Source organism: Tachyglossus aculeatus, chromosome 4 (assembly GCF_015852505.1).
Source record: "Tachyglossus aculeatus isolate mTacAcu1 chromosome 4, mTacAcu1.pri, whole genome shotgun sequence".
Classification (NCBI taxonomy): Eukaryota; Metazoa; Chordata; class Mammalia; order Monotremata; family Tachyglossidae; genus Tachyglossus; species Tachyglossus aculeatus.
The window spans coordinates 83811161-83836521 of record NC_052069.1 but is presented as its reverse complement, the minus strand read 5'-3'; the positions used below and the strand labels follow the sequence as shown (position 1 = coordinate 83836521).

General features: G+C 42.1%; 1 protein-coding gene across 3 annotated transcripts in view; it reads right to left on the bottom strand.

Moving 5' to 3' along the window:
- Positions 1–25361, bottom strand: part of RGS22 (regulator of G protein signaling 22) — a 142651-nt gene that overhangs the window by 73002 nt on the left and 44288 nt on the right. For 2 of the 3 annotated variants that reach the window (XM_038745205.1, XM_038745202.1), the window contains exons 9-14: positions 24704–24865; positions 17631–17811; positions 17290–17429; positions 12501–12615; positions 10874–10999; positions 6050–6151 (exon numbers count right to left, since the gene is read on the bottom strand). In XM_038745205.1, coding sequence (XP_038601133.1) covers positions 6050–6151; positions 10874–10999; positions 12501–12615; positions 17290–17429; positions 17631–17811; positions 24704–24865 — 826 coding nt within the window. The remainder of the gene's footprint in view (positions 1–6049; positions 6152–10873; positions 11000–12500; positions 12616–17289; positions 17430–17630; positions 17812–24703; positions 24866–25361) is intronic. The other variant, XM_038745204.1, reaches the window with a different exon arrangement.

Sequence of the window (25361 nt, the reverse complement as noted above, 5' to 3'; positions counted from 1 at the left end):
TAGAGAAGCAGCATGGCTCAGTGGAAAGAGCTTGGGCTTTGGAGTCAGAGGTCACAGGTTCAAATCCTGGCTCCGCCAATTGTCAGCTGTGTGACTTTGGGCAAGTCACTTCACTTCTCTGTGCCTCAGTTACCTCAACTGTAAAATGGGGATTAAGACTGTGAGCCCCCCTTGGGACAACCTGATCACCTTGTAACCTCCCCAGCACTTAGAACAGGGCTTTGCACATAGTAAGCGCTTAATAAATGCCATCATTATTATTATACTCTTCTTTTTGTCCTATATCTGTGACGCTTATTCCAGCAGCAAGCACTGAGTGAGGCTGCTTCTCCAAGACTCAACTTGTTTCAGGCTTTATTTAGCACAATATGCTCGCTCCATTTCAAAAATCAATTTTCGACTAAATCTATTCAAATTTTCATCGATGAAAACGTTGCAGGTATGGCTGACTCGGCGGCTGACAAAACGACAGTTTTCAGAACCCACTGAAGAGATCTTTAAGGGCCAAAAACAGGTCTACTAATTCTAGTGTATTTTCCCAAACACGTGGCACAGTGCTCTGCACAAAGTACAGGTTCAACACTGATTAGTTCTGGAGCCAACTGGAGCCAACCCAGAGTGGAATTAATAATCATCATCATCATCATCATCATCATCATATTTGTTAAGCATTTACTATGTTCCAGGCCCTCTTCTAAGCATTAGGGTAGATACAAGATTGGACACAGTCCCTGTCCCACATAAGGCTCAGTCTTAATCTCCACTTTTCAGATGAGGAAACTGAGGCACAGAAAAGTGAGGTGACTTGCCCAAGGTCACACAGCAGACAGGTGGTGGAGCCAGGATTAGAACCCAGGTCCTTCTGACTCCAGATCTGTGCTCTTACCACTAGGCCACACTGCTTCTCTACCAGATGCAGGCAGTACAATCACAGGTACCAGCAGTGCTACAGAAGGACCTCCAGACATAAGTTGATTTAAATCCACTCAGTGGTTAATCACACTTGAAAAGTTTAATTTCAGATGAACCACAGGTATCACAGATCTGCAAATCGAGGAATGACAAATCCACCCACATGTATTTTAGTTGGAGCTCTAAGCACAAAATTTGATGCTATGTATAGAAAAGTTAGCTAGAAAAGCCATGCAAATGAGAAAAGCAATGCAAATGAGAAAAGCAGGAACACAGTTATTTCATCAAATGACAATGAAAGGGAAAAACAATCAATCAATCAATCAATCGTATTTATTGAGCGCTTACTGCGTGCAAAGCACTGTACTAAGCGCTTGGGAAGTACAAGTTGGCAACATATAGAGACAGTCCCTACCCAACAGTGGGCTCACAGTCTAAAAGGGGGAGACAGAGAACAAAACCAAACATACTAACAAAATAAATGAAATACAATTAAATAATGAAATGGAAAAAAGGGTACAGATAATTAAAGGGATGTGAAACAGCTTGGCCCATTGTATTACAGCATGGGCCGAGAGTCAGAAGGAACATGGGGTCTAATCCTAGCTGTCACTTGTCTGCTGGGTGACCCTGGGCAAATTATTATTATTTTCTGACCCTCTGTTACCTCATCTGTAAAATGAGGAGTAAGACTGTGAGCCCCATGTAGGATAGGGACTGTGTCCAACTTCATTAGCTTGTATCAATCCCAGTACTTAGTACAGTGCCTAGCACATAGTAAGTGCTTAACAATTACCACAATTTTATTATTATTATTATTATTATTATTATTATGTGGGACATGAACTGTTTCCTACCTTATTAGCTTGTGTCTACCCTAGTGCACAGCACAGTGTCTTGATAATAAGCGCTTAACAAATACCATAAAAAAATAGAAAATAAAAGAAAGAACATTTGAATTCTGGCACAAACTGAATCACACATTTCTTTTTAGATTTAAATGGCCTCCTCAGTCCACACTCTCTTTCACTTTAGCAGTTAACCCTTGGATAGGTAAGTAGATATCATCCCACCTCATATACTTTATGTTTTTCAAGCCATCACCTTACAACCACAACATGCCTTCTCTATGCAGAAAGGAGAATGAAAGCAAAACCCTGGGAAAAAGTTCTCCGCCGGGAGACCCTGGGGAAAGAATTTAATTTGAGTGACAGGTTTTCATATTGTTTTGAACAGCCTTAGCTATTTTTCTCTCAAGTGGGAGAATAAGTTCTGCAAATAATGCAGTGAAATAAATGGATCTTGAAAATCTCAAAGTAGGTGAATTCCCCCATCATCTTTTTCAAGCAGATATTCTGTAGTCATATATATATGACTACAGAATATAGATATATGAATCAATCGTATTTACTAAGAGCTAACTATGTGCAGAGAACTGCACTACATGCTTGAGAAAGTATAACGATCAATCAATCAATTGTATTTATTTAGCATTTACTATGAGCAGAGCACTCTACTAAGTGCTTGGGAGATTATTATACAACAGGATAAGCAGACATGTTCTCTGGCCACAGCGAGCTTAAAGGGGAATTAATAATGGCATTGATAAATTTATTCTGACATTTAGCTAGTGTCAGCTTTACTTGATAGGATGACTTAGGACATCCAAAGCAAGGGCTTGACAGTGGAGTTATGACATAAATCTAAAGGCATTCATTTGTTCCTCTAATGCTAACCTTCTCACTGCACCTCCATCTCATCTATCTTGCCACCAACCTCTTGTCCACATCCTACTTCTGGCTTGGAGCTCCCTCCCTCCTCATATCAGACAGATAATTCCTCTCCCCCACATCAAAACCTTATTGAAGGTAGATCTCCTCCAAGAAGCCTTCCCTGACTAAGCTCTTCTTTGCTCCTTCATCATCCTCCCTCCCATCCCCACAGCATATATGTACATATCTGTAATTTATTGATGTATTTATTTATCTGTTTATTTATTTATATTCACATCTGTCTCCCCTTCTAGACGGCGAGCTCGCTGTGGGCAGGAATGTGTCTATTTGTTGTTGTATGGTACTCTCCCAAGTGCTTAATACAGAGTTTTGCACACAGTAAACACTCAATAAATACGACTGAATGAATTGAAATAATTCATTTAACTTGCTTGTTTTTCTATTTCTCTTTTTCCTCCTTTCCAATCTCCTCAAGTCCACAGATTCTAGGCAAAGCCAGCACCAGCTTAACATGGTCCTGGGAAACCCAGATTCTATCCTGACTCTCTCATTTACTTGCTGTAGGACCTAGGAGGAATTTTCTTGGAGGATAACAGTGATGGCACAGTATCAGAACTCCCTCTAGACTGTAAGTCATTGTGGGCAGGGAATGTGTCCATTTATTGTTATATTGTACTCTCCCAAGTGCTTAGTACAGAGCCCAGCACACAGTAAGCACTCAATAAATATTACTGAAGGAATGACTGAATGAAAGAATGAAGCTTGGCAACAAATACCAAGGTCCATTTAGTCAGAAATGTCTTTTTAAAAATAACATTCCCACATATCTTTCCCTGGTCCGGTCACCTAAAATAAAACCAGTGAATTCTGTAAAAATCCCACTTCTAGCCAGTGGTGATTGAGAGATGAGTTGAGCTACAAAGGAGTGTACACGAGAAGCAGCATGCCATAGTGGATAGCACACAGGCCCGGGAGTCAGGAGACTATGGGTTCTAATCCCGGCTCTGCCACTCGTCTGCTGTGTGACTTGGGGAAGTCACCTCACTTCTCTGTGCCTCATCCCCATCTGTAAAAATGGGGATTGAGACTGTGAGCCCCATGTGGGACAGGGATTTTGTCCAACCCGATTTGCTTGTATCCACCCCAGGGCTTAGTATAGTGCCTGGCACTTAACAAAAAACATTATTATTATGATTTTTATGCCAGAATCAGGGTGATGAAGGTTTCTGTGAACAAACTGGTTCCTTGAAGAGTACTGTGATACTCTAGACTGTAGTCTCTAGACTATAAGTTCATTTGGGTAGGAAATGTCATTGTTTATTGTTGTGGTGTACTTCCCCAAGCACTTAGTACAGTGCTCTGCACACAGTAAGCGCTCAATAAGTACGACTGAATGAATGAATGAATGGTACCCACTATGCTCAGCTCTACACCAATGATCTAGATCTAGAGAACGGTTCCGAAGACTGAAGTCATTCCCGAATAAAAGGGCACATTTGCAGGGGTTCTTGAATAAAGGGTACAGGCAGGCAGCTATCATTGCATTAAAAATGTGTGTGGTTTAGAGAACTTCTCTTCAAAGACTATGTAGCAGCAGAGGCCCCTGGACAAAAGAAAAAAGAGCAGAGAAGCCGCACAGACTAACGGAAAGAGCACAGGCCTGCGAGTCAGAGCACCTGGGTTCTAATCCCAGCTCTGCCGACTGCTGGCTGTGACCTCAGGGAAATCACTTTTCTTCTCTGTACCTCAGTTTTCCCGTTCTACCTCCTACTTAGACCACGAGCCCCATGTGGGACAGGGACTCTGTCCAACCTAATTAACATGTATCCACCCCAGAGCTTAGAACTGTGTTTGACTGATCAATTAATCAATCGTATTTATTGAGCGCTTACTGTGTGCAGAGCACTGTACTAAGCACTTGGGAAGTACAAGTTGACAACATATACAGTACCTACCCAACGTGCTTAACAAATACCATTTAAAAAAAATAAGAATACGTCTTTGGAATCCTACTCTCCCCCAGAAAGAAAAAAACCATCATCTCCCCCAGCCTCCTAACTTCCAATCAACCCCCAATTTCCCCTAGCCCTTGAAATACGATTGATGATGATGAAACACTCAATTCTTCCCTCTTCAGTAACTTCCAGGTGGCCAAGAGACTTCCTTTCCAAGTTCTCTGGTCCTCCCAATAATAATAATAATTGTGGTATTTGTTAACCACTCACTATGTGTCAAGCACTGTTTCAAGCCCCGGGGAAGATACAAGATAATCAGGTCAGATACAATCGCTGTCCCATGCAGTACTCACAGTCTAAGTAGGAGGGAGAAAAGATACTGAATCCCCATTTTACAGACGAGGGAACTGAGGCACAGAGAAGTGAAGTGACTTCTTCAAGGTCACACAGCAGTAAGTAGAAGAGCCGGGTTCTTTCTACTAGGCCATGCTGCCCCTCTGTGTTTTGTGGGCCAGTGTCTGTCTGTTAGCAAAAAAACTGAGGAGACCTACACTCAGCCTGAGGATAGACATTGATGTGTGCAGCAGGTCCCCTCAGTATACTGATCAAGGGGCTGGGTAAATCAATCAATCAATCAATCGTATTTATTGAGCGCTTACTGTGTGCAGAGCACTGTACTAAGTGCTTGGGAGTACAAGTTGGCAACATATAGAGACAGTCCCTACCCAACAGTGGGCTCACAGTCTAAAAATAAGACTGTATTATAAGACTATAATACATATATATAATATGTATTATATATTATTATATATAAATTTTTATATTCATATATGATATTATAATACTATATTTATATTATATTAAATTTATATATTCTATGATATATTATTATATATTATATTGATATAATATGTATAATACGTATGTATTATACATAATATATAATATAAAAATAAGACTGTAAACAGACTGGTGACCCAGGAGCAATTTTTCCCTGATGACTCAGAGCCCCTCTACCCCCTTCAGATCACCCACGCCCTGTGCCCTAAGCTGCCACGTACTCTAAACTTCTTTAACAAACCAATTCCAAGCTTCTCATGGAAAACATCAGCCATGAACCAGAAAAGGTACGGGGATGAGGTAAGGAGGAAAGAGGGGCAATGGAAATCACTCGTTGGAAAAGGAGGAAAGTGAAGGCAAACCAAATAAAACAATAAACTCCGTGGAATGAATAAACCAAGGGACTAAACCCGTAATTCTAAGAATTTATGGGGCAAATAATTTTTTAATATTTAAATATGATAATCCCATGGGAACAATTTAAAAGCTGTTTTTATGCCTGCATTCTCAGATTTCTTTTGTTTCAAGGTGGGCAGACTTTCCCATTTCTATGTTCTCAAACTGCACGCACTTGAAAATGCAGTATTTACTTTTTAATTAACTACTTACTTGGGCTTGCTTGTATGCTTTAAAAGGCTGTAGGGTTTCTTGGTAGAAAAGCTGATGATAAGCCTGCAGGTCAAACCAGAAGTACGCACTGTTCTTCCATAACTACAGATGGAAAAAAAATACATAAATTACAGTGAAACCTCCCAATTATCAAGGCTTTATAATGCACTGATTTCCAATGCAAGTAATCGTTCAACTCCTTGGGGTCATCATAAATCAGGCTTAATTTAAGATGCTTTTAATCCTCTATCATGTACTGGCCACAGGACAAAATATTTAGTGGTATTGTCATTGGAACACTATATTTTTGGACACGATGAATAATCGGCCTTTAAAATAGCATTCTGGTGAACATATGGAGAATAACCACATTTCCATGGCTGAAAGTCAAAACTGAAAGCATTCAAAAACACAATGCATTCTGATATCACGCATGCGAACTTACATCATGTTTAAATTCCATTCTATCCTAATGCTTTTCACTTCAGCAGCACTAAGCTTTATTGTAAATCTCATAGAGGCAGACTCCAAAAGCTGATCAGAAAATAATGGCACTCTTAAGGTTTACCATTAATGCAAAGAAGCTGTAGCAGTCAAGAACCTGAACTTTAAAAATGCCAATGAATCTTTTAACATGTTGGAAGAAAAGTAAAGTACAAGGAGTGAATATTAATTTCTATGAGATGAAAGTATAGCATTTCCTGAAGAGTGCTATTTTTACAAGTGTTTTCCTTGTTTTCTGTTAAAGTTCTCCAAAATGTTTGAAATAACATTGGTTATTTCATTTTGGTTAAATGTGAATGGATTTGAACATTTTCAGCTGAATTATTTTGGTAGGGTTCTACAAAGAAAGCATGCAAAAATAAATCACTTTTGTTTTTAAAAGTTATCAGAAGTAGTAATTGTAATAGCACACACTGAGGGCCAATTAAATACAGCGCACTATACTACAGACATGGAACACATTTCCTGCCCTCTAAGATCTTACACTATAAAGGGAGAAACAGATGTAAAACTATTTACAAAGCAGACAAATAATTAAATGTGCAATTGAATAAACACATATAAAAAAGAGTTGAGGCTGAGTATAAATCGATTCACATTATAAATACTGTGTGACCTAGTGCAAGCCACTTAATTTCTCTGTGCCTCGGTTACCTCATCTGCAAAATGGGGATTAAGCCTGCCATGTGGGACGGGGAATGTGTCTAACCTGAAAAGCTAGTATCTACCCCAGCGCTTAGTGCAGTGCCTGGCACACTGTAAGCATTTAACAAATACCATAAAAAAAGTGCTAGAAACGGCTGATGGACTTAAATGAATTAGTATGCAAGGAACTCACTGGGGAAGGTTTGATGGAGGAGGTGGGATTTTAGGAGGGTTTAGAATGTGTGAAAAACTGAAGTCTGTTGGATCTGGGAGGGTGGGAGTTCCAAAAAAGGGAAATGACACGAGCAAGGAGACGGAGGCAGAAGAGGTGAGAGTGAGGTTCCATTAGAAGGCTAGCCTGGGTGAAATAAAGAGAAAGAATTAGGGAATAGTGGATGAAGAGAGCAGATAATAGTAATAATAATAATAAAAATAGTAATAATAATAATAATGGCATCTATTAAGCAAAAGCACTGTTCTCAGTGCTGTGGAGGTTACAAGGTGATCAGGTTGTCCCATGGGGGGCTCACAGTCTTCATCCCCATTTTACAGATGAGGTAACTGAGGCACAGAGAAATGAAGTGACTTGCCCAAAGTCACACAGCTGACAATTGGCGGAGCTGGGATTTGAACCCATGACCTCTGACTCCAGCAGTCCAGCAGATAGACAAAGGGGAGAGAGAGAGACTTGGTGGGGAGCCTTGAACTAATTGTGAGGTTTTTTTCGATGCAGAGGAAGGGTCATTCAAGGGTTTTGAGGGGAGGCGAAATGTGGACCTAGTGACGTTTTCAGGAGAGGAGAGATGTGGACCAAGTGACACTTCAAGAAAGACAATTTTTGCAGCAGTGTGTAGTGTAGATTGGAGAGGGGAGAGACTTGAAGCAGGAGAGCAGTGAGGAAGCTGATAGAGAAGCAGCATGGCTTAGTGGAAATAACCCGAGCTTGGGAGTCAGAGGTCATGGGTTCAAATCCCAGCTCCGCCACTTAGCTGTGTGACCTTGGGCAAGCCACTTAACTTCTCTGTGCTTCAGTTACCTCATCTGGAAAATGGGGATTATGACTGTGAGCCCCACGTGGGCCAACCTGATCACCTTGTATCCCCTCAGTGCTTAGAACAGTGCTTGGCACATAGTAAGCGCTTAACAAATGCAATCATTATTATTATTATTATACATTAATCTAACCGCTATATGTGTGGGAAGCTGTTTGGGGTAGAGGAAGAAGTGAATCTGGCGTGTTATTTAGAAAGAATTGGCATGATTTGGCAGTAGATGGACAATGAGATTTGAAAGACAGAGAGGAGTAGAGGCTGGTGCTATTGACAGAGAGGGGAGAGTTATGATGACATGTGGTTTGGGGGAAAAAAATGAATATTTCTGTTTTAGAAATATTGAGTTTATGGTGCCAGCTGAACATCTAAGTTGCAATTCCCTGAAGGCCGGAGGAGATGCAGGATTGTAGTTCAGTTGAGAGGTCGGTGATAGATTTGGTAGTCATCTGCAGATAGATGACTACCAAATTTTACCAACTCCATGAGAAGCGAGTAAGGCGACCGAGAAGAGAGCCGTGCAGAATGATTGCAATAAGACGATGAGAGGCAAAAGTGACAAGGGACAAAACTGAAAAGGACCAGTCTAAGTAGTAGTAGGAAGCACTTAGTACCAAGCGCTTAGTACAGTGTTCTGTACACAGTAAGCGCTCAATAAATACAATTGAAAAACTTTTGTATACTCTACTAGTTCCCCCATCCCTAATCTATTTCAGTGTCTGTCTTCCCCCTGGAGACTGTAAGCTCCTTGAGGGCATGGATCATTTCTATCAACTCTGTTTTACTGTACTTTCCCAAGTGCTTAGTACAGTGCTCTGTAAACAGTGTACACTGAATACACTGATTGATTAATACTGGGTCAGAGAAATTGAGACAATAGTATTTCAAAGAGGAGTGGTCCATGGTGTAACTGAGAAAGCAACTGAGGGGTGGAGGAAGGTCAGGATGGAGTACAACCCTCTGGACTTAACTATAGTCTGGGAAGCAGCGTGGCTCAGTGGAGAGAGCCCGGGTTTTGGAGTCAGAGGTCATGGGTTCAAATCCCGGCTCCGCCAATTGTCAGCTGTGTGACTTTGGGCAAGTCACTTAACCTCTCTGTGCCTCAGTTACCTCATTTGTAAAATGGGGATTAAGACTGTGAGCCCCCCATGGGACAACCTAATCACCTTGTAACCTCCCCAGCGCTTAGAACAGTGCTTTGCACATAGTAAGCGCTTAACAAATGCCATTATTATTATTATTATTATTATTATTATTATTATTATTATTATTGGGAAGATCTAGTGATCTTAGAGAAGGCTTGGTGGAGTGATGGGGTCAAAAGCATCATTGCAGGGGGTCAAACAGAGAAAATGACCGTGACAAGTATATCAGATTCATTCTTTTATTCATTCTTTCATTCATTCACTCATATTTATTGGGTGCTTACTGTGTGCAGAGCACTGTACTAAGTGCTTGGGAAAGTACAATACAACAATTAACAACGACAGTCCCTGCCCACAATGAGCTTACAGTCTGGAGCCAGAGGGGACAGACATCAATACAAGTAAATAAAATGGCAAATATGTACATATGTGCTGTTGGGCTGGGGTGGGGGAAGAACAAAGGGAGCATGTCAGGGCGATGCAGAAGGGAGTGGGAGATGAGGGAAAGTGGGGCTTAGTCTGGGAAAGCCTCTTGGAGAAGATATGCCTTCAATAAGGCATCCTGCATTTAAATGAGAATGTGAACAGGGAAACGGGGCAATAGCTGGAAGAGGCTTTGGGTCAAAAGAGGGCTTTTTCAGTATGGGGAAGACTTGAGTGTATTTGCAGAAAGAGAGCAAGGGATCACTGGAGAGAGATCAATCAAAAGTACTTGATAATCATTATAAGAACAATGTGCCAAGCACTGTACTAAGTCTTGGGTAGATACAAGCTGATCAGATCAGTCAGAGCTCCTGCCCCACATGGGGCTCACAGCCAATTAGGAGGGAGAACAAGTATTGAATTCCATTTTATAAAAGAGAAAATCGAGGCAGTGGGAGGTTAAAATGACTTGCCCATGGTCACACAGCAGACAAATGGCAGAGATGGGATTAGATCCCAGGTCCTCTGACTCCGAGGACTGAGATCTTTCTGCTAAGCCATACTGACGCCTACTTGTGAAAAGCATTGAACTAAGCACTTGGAAGAGTATAACAGAGTTAGTACACACTCCTCAAGGAGCCTACATCTAGCAAGAGGAGTTTATAATCTAGCAGGAATACAATTATTCATTAGAAATATATTTCTCTTCCTAAGTGGACTTTATTCGGCACATTAAAGATCCAGTGAGGGACTAAACAGAAAAGAAAGTGTATTAGATGACAGAATTTTTAAATAGTTCACATTCTCAAGAGTTATAAACTTAGCTCCGTGGTCTATAAGGGGCAAAATCACCACTATGTTCTAGTTTACAGCACCTTTGCCATATGAACATAAACTTAAAACTCCCTTTAAACAGATGGGAAAAAAATTAAACTCCACACAATCCCTGGAGTAGACTGGACTAGAGCGGGTTTTGCCATCAAAACGAATTCACCCATAAATTACTTCACATTAATGAAATGTGACTACATTATCACAAACTAGATAATTTTTTTTACCTTGTTCCCTGACAGCTCACAGAAGCGTGTGAAGAAGAATCCAGCTCTATTTTCCACGTACAAAGACTGTAACAAACTTTCCATTTCAAATCCTCCCAAGGCACTGCTGTCTGTATCTGCTTTAACCTAGACAAAGAATATAGCCAAATTATACGTCCAGAAATGTTACGGTTTTATTATTTTTTTTTAGACGGGAAGTGTGCATCAACAGGGTTTCATGAAATCTGCTTAGCTGTTTTCCCTCTGGGCCATTATACTTTATTTCTGTACCACAGATGTAATTTGATGTAGTATGTTTGCATCAGACTGTCATACAAAATCGGTTTATGAAGCCAATTGTAGCAGCCACCTTGATTCTATTATGGACCAATCTGATTGCAAACTTTATGTTGAAGAAGGGAAGGGCTCCCAAATCTCTCATATTTTTGTTCCAGATATGATGATGTAACTTTTTTTCTTCCAGGAGGGCCTTAAAGCTCTGATGGTGGCCCTCAAATCTCCACACCCACCTTCTTAAGCCTCATTCTTCTACCACATTCAAAGCCACTGTCCTTCTGGAACAGGAGGCTTGGAAACAATGGCTTCAGGGCCTCTTGGTAATGACCCTTAAAATTAAACAGCCAAAGGGGACTCCTTTGAGATAATCCCTCCAAGAAAATGTCTTGGCTTGCACAATATATGTGGTCATGGGACATCTCCTAAAAACTTTGTTAATGGGTTCTTTTGCCAGCAAAACTGGCACCCCTCGGGCAACAAAGGACAGTTCTGCTTCTTTTTGACAAGGTTAAGATGTGACTCTTTAGCACCATAAAACTGGAAATCTGAACCATCAACTCAGCTATCTGTTTCCTGAAATACAAGCCACTATTGGGAGAAGTGGAGGCATTAAGTATAGAGGGGGAAATCACTGCCTCTCCTTACCTTCTTCAATCCAAGATGATTGTGTATTCACAATCAATCCATATATATATATATATATATATATATATATAATATATATATATATATATATATGCACATGTGCATTGATTAATTATATATTGTGTGTGTGTATCTGAAGGAAAAGAAAACTTGTCAGCTTAACTAAAATTAATTAAAACTGCGCAAACTTTTGCCCAAAATGTTTCAGTTTGTTTCCAGAACAAACCTTCCATAAAACAGCAGGGCACCTGAGGAATGTGCAAATGACTTGTAGAACTTAGAGAATTCAATTCATCTAACCTCGGTGGCATGATTTTTTGCAATAAAGCTCCTTTGACTTTATGAAACCGAAAAACCCCAAAGTATGGCATCATATGTTATGCTATTTTTCTTCATCTATCAAAGACTTGGTTAAAAAACACCGAAGGCTTACTGCGTACATCAAGTGAAACACTCAAAAACAGAGATCATGGCTATTTTTGGAAACAGAAATTAACATGCCACCAAGTGAAGCATGAGTAGTGAATAGCTGAAAAATGAAAGCAGCAGGAAAACATTTTCTTCATATTTTCTTTTTGTCAGGATAGTAAGAAATGATACTGCCTTATATTAGTTATAAAGAGACCTTTCCCTAAAATCATTTCCACAGAATAAACTGCAGAATTACTCAGAAGTCAAGTTAGTCAGTCCTTGAAAAACTACTTACGGTAGGTTCTTCCGTATAGGTGTATTTTCTATCTAACTGGGGCTTCAAACATTCAGAAATGTCTGTAAAAGATGATAAATTTGAAACCTGGCTGCTTATTGACAAGAATCTTGACCTAGAATATGAAAAAAACAAAAATTCATGAGTTGAGTTTCATTTGTGCATCACTATTTCAATCTCTGCACACTTGAACCATTTTCAAATCACATATCCCATTCTGGGTATCAATTATTGTTAAAAGTAACTCAACTTAAATCGGGGTTTTCCCTTCTGCTATTGGCAAGATTAAGAAAGATCCCACTTAGCAGTAATGAGGGTGACTAACAAACTTCTTAATATCTGTTAGAGGCTATAGCTCTGAAATAAGAATCTAGAGAGCTAAATTCTAGTCATCGTTCTTCCTAGGATTCTTCCTTGAACCTTTGTTTCTCTCTATTGAAGATGAAGATACTGCACTTATTTCAGTATCCTCGCTAAGAAGATAATATCTTCACAAAAGAAATAGTACCATAGTGGAAAGGGCCCAGGCCTGAGAGTCAAAAAACCTGGGTTCTATCCTTAGCTTTGCTAATTGCCAGCTGTGTGTGATGTTGGGCAAGTCACTTAATTTCTCTGTGACTTGGTTCCCTCATCTGTAAAATGGGAATAAAATGATGGGAGTGGAAATTCCAGGAGGAGGGAAGGAAGGAGCATGAGGTGTGTGGTGGAGGAGGTGGAAGAGATACAGTGAAGGGGTTAGATTGAAAGAATGAAGAGTGTAAGGTGGAAGTAGCGGGAGAAAGAGTGGATAAGAGGCAGAAGGTTTAAAGCAAATAGGCTCTTCTGCTATGAAAGAGTAACAGGCAACTGTTCCATGGTAAACCAGGGCACCATCTCAAGGACAAAACACTATCACGAGACATATTGTACATATTTACTATTCTATTTATTTTGTTAATGATGTGCATTTAGCTTTCATTCTATTTGTTCTGACGACTTGACACCTGTCTACATGTTTTGTTTTGTTGTCTGTCTCCCCATTCTAGACTGTGAGCCCATTGTTGGGTAGGGACCGTGTCTATATGTTGCCAACTTATACTTCCCAAGTGCATAGTACAGTGCTCTGCGCACAGTAAGCGCTCAATACGATTGAATGAATGAATGAATGAACGCGACTGCCCAAGCTAGCAAAGCAGAACTCAGAACTTCAGGTGGGGCACGGCCCCCGAGATTGAAGCCCTCAGACAACCCAGGCCAGGAATGTGGAAGATGTCCCTTGCCTCAAATAAGGTATGGAGGAGCAGGTGAGGGGGAAGGGATGTGGTGGGGGAGGGAGGGCGGGGGGTGCTAATAATAATAATAATAATAATAATAATAATAATGGCATTTATTAAGCGCTTACTATGTGCAATGCACTGTTCTAAGCACTGGGGAGGTTACAAGTTGATCAGGTTGTCCCACGGAGGGCTCACAGTCTTCATCCCCATTTTACAGATGAGGGAACTGAGGCACAGAGAAGTGCCTTGCCCAAAGTCACGGAGCTGACAATTGGCGGAGCTGGGATTTGAACCCACGACCCCTGACTCCAAAGCCCATGTTCTTTCCACTAAGCCACGCTGCTGCTCTGATGGAGATCGGACAAGTGGAATCTGAAATCTGAATCTGAAAGCCTGAACAGGCCAGAAGGACGGGTAATAAATACCTGCCACCTCCAACATTCTGTGCAGCGGATGAATACTTGCACCAGCCGGCTGCGGGTCACTTCTGCCCGGAGTGTGGGATGCCCACTCTTCCTGCACCAAGTGAGGGGCCTTGGGACAGAGGAGTGTCCCGCTGAGTGCTCAAGGGGCTGGAAGCGAAGGCGCTTTGCCACATGCATGTAAAACATAAGTGAGTTCTTCCCAACTGGGAAGCGTTCATGGGTGGGAAGCCAGGTGCTTCACCATGTGTAATTAATGCTTAAGCGGATTCCTCCAGAGTGGGAAGCAATAGTGGGTGGGAGCTAGGAGTTTAGCATAAGTGTATTCCTCCGGAGTGGGATGCATTCTTGGGCGGGAGCTACATGCTTCACCGTGTGCAAGTAACGCATAAGCGCATTCCTCCTGAGAGGGAAGCGTTTGTGAGTGGGAGCTAGGTGTTTCGCCACATGTGAGTAAAGCGTAAGTAAATTCCTCCTGAGTGAGAAGTGTACGTGGGAGGGAGCCACATGTGAGTAACAAATAAGTGAATTCCTCTCCAGAGGGAAGCGTTCTTAGGGCGCCAAACTAAAATAAAGGTAATCCTCCAGAGAGGGAAGTTCATTTTGCCACATCGAATAACTAAAAATAAGTGCATTCCTCTGGAAAGGGAAGTTCAGTTGGCCACGTGGAAAAATTTTGCATGGCTCAGCCTGATTCCGGTCTCTCTCTCTTGCCGTGCCAATCCTCCGACGCGACCCTGCGCGATGGGTGATGGCAACCATTGGTGGTTTTTGAGAAGTGGAGAAAACGTTCACAGAATGGAGTTCTAGCCAAATGATCCAGGCAGCAGAATAAAGTATGGACTGGAGAGGGGAGAGATGAGAAAGAAAGAGAGAAAGAGAGAGAAAGAGAGAGAGAGAGAGAGAGAGAGAGAGAGACTGTGTATGTGGTGTGTGTGTGCGTGCGTTTGTAAAGAAAGCTCTACTGATGACTACAAGTAGAACACAAGGAACATATCTCCCAGAGAGGGCCAGCATTCAATTAGAGGAAAAGGAAAAAGCCACGGAGAGGAAGGGATCTGTATTGTAAGCATTTGATATTAATAATGATGGTATTTGTTAAGCACTTACTACGTGCCAAGCACTGTTCTAAGCACTGACCACACCCTCAGCCCCACAGCACTTAGTGACAAATCCGCAATATATTGAATTGTCTGTCTCCCACCTCTAGATTGTAAGCTCCGTGAGGGCCAGGAATATGCCTACCAACTCTGTTGTACTGTACTCTCCCAACTGCTTAGTACAGTGTTCAATAAATGCTCAATAAACACCACAGATTGACTGAAGGGGTGATGTGGTGCGTTTGTATGTTCATTCATTCATTCAATCATATTTACTGAGTCCTTAACATGGGCAGAGCACTGTACTAAGTGCTTGGGAGAGAACAAAATAACAATAAACAGACACATTTCCGGCCCCAACGAGCTGACAGTCTAGAGGGTGTGTGTAAGTGTGCACAGGAATATGCAGAGAATAAGACACCAGAATTCTTAGAGGGCCTGTTCCTGATTGGTGGGTGGACAGAACAGGTCACCTGCACCACTATGGTAGTGAAAGTACAGGGAAAATTAAAAAATGGAAAAGAGACCCAAACAGGAAATGGGCCCAAACTGAGTCACTTCCACTTTATGAATTCTGGCAGGTTTATTGAGAAGAGTGCTTCTGAGCCTGGTAAGGGAAAGGATACAGACAGAAGTTGCCTTTTACTCTCCTTCCAAGTGCTTAGTATGGTCAACAAAACCTGCCGGTCTCACCTCCGCAACATCGCCGAGATCCGCCCTTTCCTCTCTATCCAAATTGCTACCCTGCTGGTTCAATGTCTCATCCTATCCCAACGGGATTACTGCATCAGCCTCCTCTCTGATCTCCCATCCTCCTGTCTCTCCCCACTTCAATCTATACTTCATGCTACTGCTCAGATCGTCTTTGTGCAGAAACGCTCTGGGCACGTTACTCCCCTCCTCAAAAATCTCCAGTGGCTACCAATCAACCTATGCATCAGGCAAAAACTCCTCACTCTCGGCTTCAAGGCTGTCCATCCCCTCGCCCCCTCCTACCTCACCTCCCTTCTTTCCTTCTCTAGCCCAGCCCGCACCCTCTGCTCCTCTGCCGCTAATCTCCTCACCGGGCCTCGTTCTCGCCTGTCCAGCCATCGACCCCGGGCCCACGTCATCCCCCAGGCCTGGAATGCCCTCCCTCTGCCCATCCGCCAAGCTAGCTCTCTTCCTCCATTCAAGGCCCTACTGAGAGCTCACCTCCTCCAGGAGGCCTTCCCAGACTGAGTCCCCTCCTTCCTCTCACCCTCCTTCCCCTCCCCATCTCCCCCACCTTACCTCCTTCCCCTCCCCACAGCACCTGTATAAATGCTTGTACATACTTATTACTCAATTTATTTTACTTGTACATATTTACTATTCTATTTATTTTATTTTGTTAATATGTTTTGTTTTGTTGTCTGTCTCCCCCTTCTAGACTGTGAGCCCGCAGTTGGGTAGGGACCGTCTCTATATGTTGCCGCTTTGTACTTCCCAAGCGCTTAGTACAGTGCTCTGCACACAGTAAGTGCTCAATAAATATGATTGAATGAATGAATGAATGAATGAAGTATTATAGTCTAATGGATAGAACACGGGGCTGAGAGTCAGAGGACTGGGTTCTAATCCCTGCTCCACCATTTGCCTGCTGTGTGACCTCAGGCCACTCACTTCACTTCTCTTTGCCTCAGTTCCCTCATCTGTAAAATGGGGATGAAGACTGTAAGCCCCATGTGGGACAACCTGATTACCTTGTACCTACCCAGCACTTAGTGCCTGCCAGAAAATAATATTAAAACAAACAAAACCAAAAACCCTAAGTGCTCTGCACACAGTAAGCACTCAATGAATAGGATTGATTGATTGATTTCCTACTAATTTAGAGGGACTCTTCCTCATAATGCTGAATTGACAGTGAACCTTGCCTGGCAATTATAATGAATCTCCATCATTGGCTATCCTAACTCCAAATTTTGGCTAACAATAAAAATCCCTAATAAAACACAGGTTTGTGGAAGCATTGCTAGTACACACCTACCTTTTCCTAACAGCTCCGTAGTTATTGATTTGACCGGTAGCATCTGGGAGACTTTGACTTGTCCTTTGTGTTGCCGTTTTAACTCTACGAGGTTTCTTGTCTAGTTTAGAAGACAGTTCCAGTGATCTGGCCTCATCCTTCTGACGAAGGATGAAAAAAATAGAGAAACAGGAAAGTAGATAAAAATTCACCCTTGGTGAACCTGTAGTATTTCCCTCCTCCAAAATAAAGGATTAAATCCTCTGGAATTTGCAATGCAAAGGTACGTGGGGAATACTGAACATATTTCACCATTGATTTGACATTAAAAATAGTACTCCAAGTGTCTCCACTCTGCCTACCTGAGAATGAGAAAGCGTTCTCCGTGGGGTGCAAGACTTAGGTCTTAGTGGTAAAAGGGTCACCATTTGTGGGAAAGGATCAACATCCTTTCTTGGTCTCTCTTGACGGATGTGCCAAAATTTCAGGCCAGAGCTTGCATTTTTTATGGTATTCGAGTGTGTCACACAAAATCTAGGACCCCTGGAGGAAGAAAAGGCAACCTTAGTCACCAAAATATAAAAATATGCATTACGTCCCTTCCCACTACCATTACCATATTTACGAGGGTCACCCTTCCGCAATTCAGTCACCTCCACCCTCCTATCCCAATTTTGCTTCCCAGATGACTAAGCTTAGGGAAAATGAGGAGTAGATTGAATCAGACACACTCACAATTCCTTTTAAACCCAAATTCCCATGAAAGTCTTAAACAAAAAGAACACCATGGACAAGCACAATGATAAATACTAAATTTCCTATAAGCCCACGACCTAACCTTAGCCTAATAGAGAAACATGAAGCTGTAGTGGACAGCCTGGGAGGCAGAAGGTCATGGGTTCTAATCCCAACTCTGCTACTTGTCTGCTGTGTGACCTTGGGCAAGTCACTTCATTTTTCGGGGCTTCAGTTATGTCATCTGTAAAATTCATTCAATCATATATATTGAGCGCTTACTGTGTACAAAGCACTGTACTAAGCACTTGGGAAATACAAGTTGGCAACATATAGAGACGGTCCCTACCCAACAACGGGCTCACAGTCTAGAAAGGCTCACAGTCTGGAGAATGGGAGTCCCATGTGGGATAGGGACTGTGTCAAACCAGACTTGCTAGTATCCACCCCAGGGCTTAGTACAGTACCTGGCACATAGTAAGTGCTTAGCAAATACCATAATAATAATAATAATAATAATAGTTATTATTATTATTATTGCTATTGGGTAAATGATTGTTTCTATTACTGTATTAGGGACTTCCTTAAAATATCTTCTAGACTGTGAGCCCGCTGTTGGGTAGCGACCATCTCTATATGTTGCCAACTTGTACTTCCCAAGTGCTTAGTACAGTGCTCTGCACACAGTAAGCGCTCAATAAATACGATAGAATGAAGAATGAATATTTTAGAACTCTAAATACATTTAGGCCTAAAATTACATAATAATAATAATAATAATAATAATGATGGCATTTCTTAAGCACTTACTATGTTTTATTTTGTTAATATGTTTGGTTTTGTTCTCTGTCTACCCCTTCTAGACTGTGAGCCCACTGTTGGGTAGGGACTGTCTCTATATGTTGCCTTCCAACTCCCAGGCCCATGCTCTATTCACTACACGATGCTGCTTCCCCAGTGCTTAGAGCAGTTATTATTATTATTATCATTATTATTATTAAGTGCCATTGTTTCCTATTCATAGCGACTCCGTGGATATACTTTTTCCAGAATATCTTGTCCTCTGTCATAATCCACAACCTTTCTAACGGCTCTTCCATTATCGTTGTTATAATAATAATAATAATAATGGCATTTGTTAAGCGCTTACTATGTGCAGAGCACTGTTCTAAGCACTGGGGGGATACAAGGTGATCAAGTTGTCCCACGTGGGGCTCACAGTCTTAATCCTCATTTTACAGATGAGGGAACTGAGGCTCAGAGAAGTTAAGTGACTTGCCCAAGGTCACACAGCAGACATGTGGCGGAGCCGGGATTCGAACCCATGACCTCTGACTCCAAAGCCCGTGCTCTTTCCACGCTGAAGCCACGTTGCTTCATCTACCTGCTGTTCTGCCTTGTCCATGATTTCCCTGGACTTTTCCTAGCATTAGTGTCTTTGCCAGAGAATTAGTCCTACTGATCGTGTGTCCAAACTATTCTAAGTGTCACCTTATTTAACACCATCCTCAGAGTTAGAGATATAGCTCCTTATTATCATCAACAATGGTATTTTTTGAACACTTACTGTGTGCAGGGCACTATACTCAGCACTTGGGAGAGTACAATACAACAGAGTTGATGAACATGTTTCCTGCTCACAATGAGCTTACAGTCTAGAGAATATTCTTAATATCCTTGAATCTAATTCAATCCCCCTCCTAAAGCAGGATCCAAGCCTCCAGGGTCAGGTTAGACTAGCCCTCCCACCCCCACACAGTCTTCTAACATCCCTGAATTTGCCTGCTAGCATTCCTAATTTGTCTCTCTGGTAACTATTATGCACCTCTCATCCGTGAATGCATCCAGCCCCTTCTGGATATTTTCTGTTTCCACAAACTTCTGGGATAACACATTCCATATGTTTTTGACCTACTGTGTGCAAAAAGGCTTTCCTTTTTTTTAGTTATAAGCCATCCATATTTTTGGCCCCATTCACATCCTTACTGATTTTGATTCCTGTTTCTCACTCATTTAATCGTACTTATTGAGTGCTTATTGTGTGCAGAGTACTGTACTAAGCGCTTGGAAAGTACAATACAGCAATAAAAAGAGACAAACTCTGCCCACAACGGGCTCAGAGTCTAGAGCTAATCTCCTCACCTAGAAGGTACTACACTCCCCTCATCAATCAATCAATCAGTGGTATTTATGGAGCTCTTACTATGTTTAGATCACTGTACTAAGTACTTGGAGACTACAATATGACAGAATTAACAGACACATTCCCTGCCCACAACGAGTTTACAGTCTAGAGTGTAACCTCATCTCTAGACTCTAAAGTCGTTGTGGGTAGGGAATGTGTCTGTTCATTGTTGTAGCGCTTTGTACAGTGCTCTGCACACAGAAAGCACTCAATAAATATGACTGACTGGCTGACTCAAGAGGGCTATTGACATTAATATGAGTAAATAATTTATAACACACAATTTAAAGGCATGTACATAAGTGCTGTGGGGTTGGGCAGGGGTTGAATATCAAATGTCCAAAGGTCACAGATGGAAGTGCATTTTGGTTGCCCTTCTCTGTATCTTCTTCTACTGTATTATCGACTTCCTCAGAGCAAGGACCAGAACTGGCTGTGGTATTCCACCCGAAAATAAAAACCACTTTAACAGCTTTGGGAAATCCCCCCAATAGTTCAACAGTTCAACCTGTTAGATTCCTGTGCTGAAAACATTTTATTAGCAACTAAGGTTCGTGTATATATATATACATATATATATATATATATATACACGAACCTGAGTTGCTTATATATACATATATATATATATATATATATATATATACCTGAGTTGCGTATATATAAACCTGAGTTGCATATATATATAGTTTTATATATATATATACCTGACTTGCTAATAAAATGTTTTCAGCACAGTAGTCTAACAGGCGTGGTAGTTGAACTGTTGAACTATTGGGGGGATTTCCCAAAGCTGTTTATGTGGTTTTTATTTTCGGGTGGAAAACAAGATATATATAAAACATTTATATTTATACATTTATATATATTTATATATTTATTTATATATTTATATATAAATATATATTTATACATTTATATATTTATAAATATATAAAACTACATATATAAATAAAAGCAGCTACTAATGCTTTGAAAAGCAGATCCCTGTCAGTGATGTTTGCACCTCTAATACCAACCTACTCAGTGTGCCTCATTCTTGTCGATTTTAATAATAATAATAATGGTATTTGTTAAGTGCTTACTATGTGCCAAGCACTGTTCTAAGCCCTGGGGTAGGTACAGGGTAAACAGGTTGTCCCACTCGGGGCTCACAGTTTTAAACCCCATTTTATGAAGGAGGTAACTGAGGCACAGAGAAGTTAAGTGGCTTGCCCAAGGTCACACAGCAGACAAGTACAGAGCTGGGATTAGTCAACCCCTTCTCATGACTTTCCCCTTGCCTGGAAATCCTTTCCTGTCTTCATACCTACTAGACCATGACTTTCTCCCTCTTCAAAGTCCTCCTAAAATCACACCTCCTTCAGGAAGTCTTCCCTGACTAACCTCTCATCTCTTCACCCTTGTTCCCCTTCTACTGCATCACTTAATTCACTTGAGTCTACACTCTATTAAGTGACATCACCCCATCTTTCACCTCCGCAACACTTCTGTGCACAAATGTACCTTCCGCTGCTTCCCTTACCTGTAATGTTTTTTAATGTCTGTCTCCCTAGCTAGATTTGAGGGCTTAGATGGTCTCTACTCTCTAAATCGTACTCAGCCAAGAGCCTAGTACAGTACTCTGAGAACAACAGTAAAGAAGCAGTGTGGCTCAGTGGAAAGAGCCCGGGCTTTGGCGTCAGAGGTCATGGGTTCAATCCCAGCTCTGCCACTTGTCAGCTGTGTGACTTTGGGCAAGCCACTTCACTTCTCTGTGCCTTAGTTACCTCATTTGTAAAATGGGGATTAAGACTGTGAGCCCCACGTGGGATGACCTGATCACCTTGTACCCTCCCCAGTGCTTAGAACAGTGCTTTGCACATAGTAAGTGCTTAATAAATGCCATAAAAAAACAGTGATCAATAAATAACATTGATTATTTGAAGGCAATTTTCACTCAAACACCCATGACAGCTATAAGCTTATGAAAATTAAACATAGATGAGAGCTGTCATCAGCATCATGAAGTTAACCACACTTCTGAAGGACTTAAACCTTCATGGAGGAAAGAACACATTACCCAGTGATTTCCTTCACCCATCGCCCTTGTCCTTCTGCCGACGTCTATTCCTGTGAGAAGGGAAAGCGAGTCTTTCCCATTTCCTGTGTCTTTCTTCCTTCCACCCCTATTCACTCTTCCTGAGGAAGGGATGGAGTTAAATGAGCTAAATCAGAAGTACAAGTACATACTTTTTTGTGTTATTTTTGTTGATAGTTTCAACGGTAATGAAAAGGGAAAAATGGACCTGGCTGGGATAAAATTCTGGGGTAAAATTTGCCTATTCTGAGAAAAAAAAAACATTTCTGGTGGTTAAAGTGTTGAGATAATGAAATAATCTCCAAAGATGAAAGTCTGAATGCTCAAGATTCAGAACCATACTAGAAGCAGAGGCCAGATCTGTGTTTTCACTCTTCTGGCAATGCAGAAGAATACTGTCATGGGGGAAGAAATATATCGTTACAAGATGTTCCAAGAAACCATTCCTAGGCCCCCTCACAGCCACCCCCATCCCTGCTCCCAGTTCTTAATGAGGCACAACGACAGAAGCTGAACAGGAAGCAAGCCAGTTGGTCTGATCTACTTTTAAGGACAGAACAAGCTGTGACTTGTGGAAAAATTATGGACTTCGTGTGTTTCCTCCCTCCCTCCCCCATCTCCCTTTTTTTTCATCCCCCACACCTCCCCTTTTGCTCATCTCTTCATGCCCCCGACCTTTCTTGTAGGCTGGCTCCCTTTTTCACGCATCTCTCCCTCCCCCTGCCCCTAACATTGCGGGCATACTGGCTCCCCATTTTGTCCCTCTCTACCACCCCCAGACCCCAACTTTTATTTTATCCTGGCTCCCCTCTTTGCCTTGAATCCCTGGAGTAGCTCCAAGCCTTGGCCCTCTTCCCATTCGGCCTGATTCCCCGCAGTCATTCTGGGAGTCAGTCCGACTGCCCGTCATCATTCCCTTTCCTGGGGTTACACCATCTGCTGGCCCACCCAACTCTCCCTCTCTCCCCTCGTCCCCCCAAAAGTCACTCCTGTCCCTGCAGGCTCAAATGCCGTGGGTCGTAGGGTCATCGCTGTTACGTACGAGACCTTGCTATACAGGGCAAGCTTTAAATGATCTAATGGGCCTTTGCTTCTAGTTTCAAAACTTCACCTCCGTAAACCCATGATAAGTACCCGCTGGAGAAGCAGCATGGCTTAATAATAATAATGATGATAATAATAATTATCAATCAATCAATCGTATTTATTGAGCGCTTACTGTGTGCAGAGCACTGTACTAAGCGCTTGGGAAGTACAGGTTGGCAACATATAGACACAGTCCCTACCCAACAGTGGGCTCACAGTCTAGAATTATGATGGTATTTGTTAAGCGCTTACTATGTGCAAAGAACTGTTCTAAGTGCTGGGATAGATACAAGGTGATCAGGTTGTCCCACGTGGGGCCCACAGTCTTATTCCCCATTTTACAAATGAGGGAACTGAGGCCCAAAGAAGTTAAGTGACTTGCCCAAAGTCACACAGCTGACAATTGGCGGAGCCGGGATTTGAACCCCTGACTTCAAAGCCCAAGCTCTTTCCACCGAGCCATGCTGCTCCAGTGGATAGGGCAATGGGCCTTGGAGTCAGAAGGACCTCAGTTCTAATCCCAGCTCTGTCATATGTCTGCTCTGTGACCTTGAGTATGTCACTTCACTTCTCTGTGCCTCAGTTACCTCGTCTGTCAAAACTGGGGATTAAGAGTGTGAGGCCCACTGTGGGACAGGGACTGTGTCCAACCCGAATAACTTGTACTTGCCTCAGTGCTTAGGAGAGTACCACAGCACCACAGCGGCTTAGTGGAAAGGGCACAGGCTTGGAAGTCAGAGGTCGTGGGTTCTAATCCTGGCTCTGCCACTTTTTCACTCATTCATTCAATCGTATTTATTGAGCGCTTACTGTGTGCAGAGCACTGTACTAAGCGCTTATCAGCTGTGTGACTTTGGACAAGTCACTTAACTTCTCTGTGCCTCAGTTACCTCATCTGTAAAATGGAGATTAAGTCTGTGAGCCCCATGTGGGACGACTTGATGACCCTGTATCTACCCCAATGCTTAGAACAGTGCTTGGCACATAGTAAGTGCTTAACAAATACCATCATTCTTATTATTAACAAGTACTGTAATTTTTATTATTTATAAAGATGGCATTTATTAAGTGCTTACTATGTGCCAAGCACTGTTCTAAGCACTGGGGTGGTACAAGGTAATCAGGTTGTCCCACGGGGGGCTCACAGGGCTTCATCCCCATTTTACAGATGAGGGATCTGAGGCCCAGAGAAGTGAAGTGACTTGCCCAAAGTCACACAGCTGACGATTGGCAGAGCCAGGATTTGAACCCATGACCTCTGACTCCAAAGCCGGGGCTCTTTCCACTGAGCCATATCCCCTTAACCCACCTACGAAAAGAGAAATTAAATGCCTTCCAGTTTTTCCTACCAATATTGAAGTAAGGGTTTCACCACTTCAGGCTGCACAGATCTTAAATGTGCTTCATTCCACAGAGATCCATCTAGTAGGTCCAGCTTTTGTAAGATTTCCGGAGTGAGGTAGCAGTCTCCGCTGCTCACTAAATAACATCTTCTCATCTTATCTATATGCCTTGAACAAAAGGAAACCATCATGCAAGGGCAGTCAAGTAAAATCCTAGCTTTGGGAAATAGGGAAGAATGAAAGTGAAAAATAAACCTTAACTGGCTGCTGATCTTGGATTCATTCATTCATTCTATCGTATTTATTGAGCGCTTACGGTGTGCAGAGCACCGGACTACGTGCTTGGGAGAGAATAATACAACAATAAACAGACACAGTCTGGATTCCGTCTGCCAAGTTGTTGACACTCCACCTACATCAGCGGCACGTGATCGCTAATAACTAAGAATACTACTTTCAGCTGGGTGAGCTTGGGCCAGTTGCTTAACTTCTCTGTGCCTCAGTTACATCAACTGTAAAATGGGGATTAAGTCTGTGAGATCTTTCTGGAATAGGGACTGTGTCCAACCTGATTAACCTGTATCTACCCCACCGCTTTCCCCTCTCAGGGTTGCACCTGGAGTTTCCAGTACTCTACCGGTCTCGACTATGGGAGGAAGAGTCA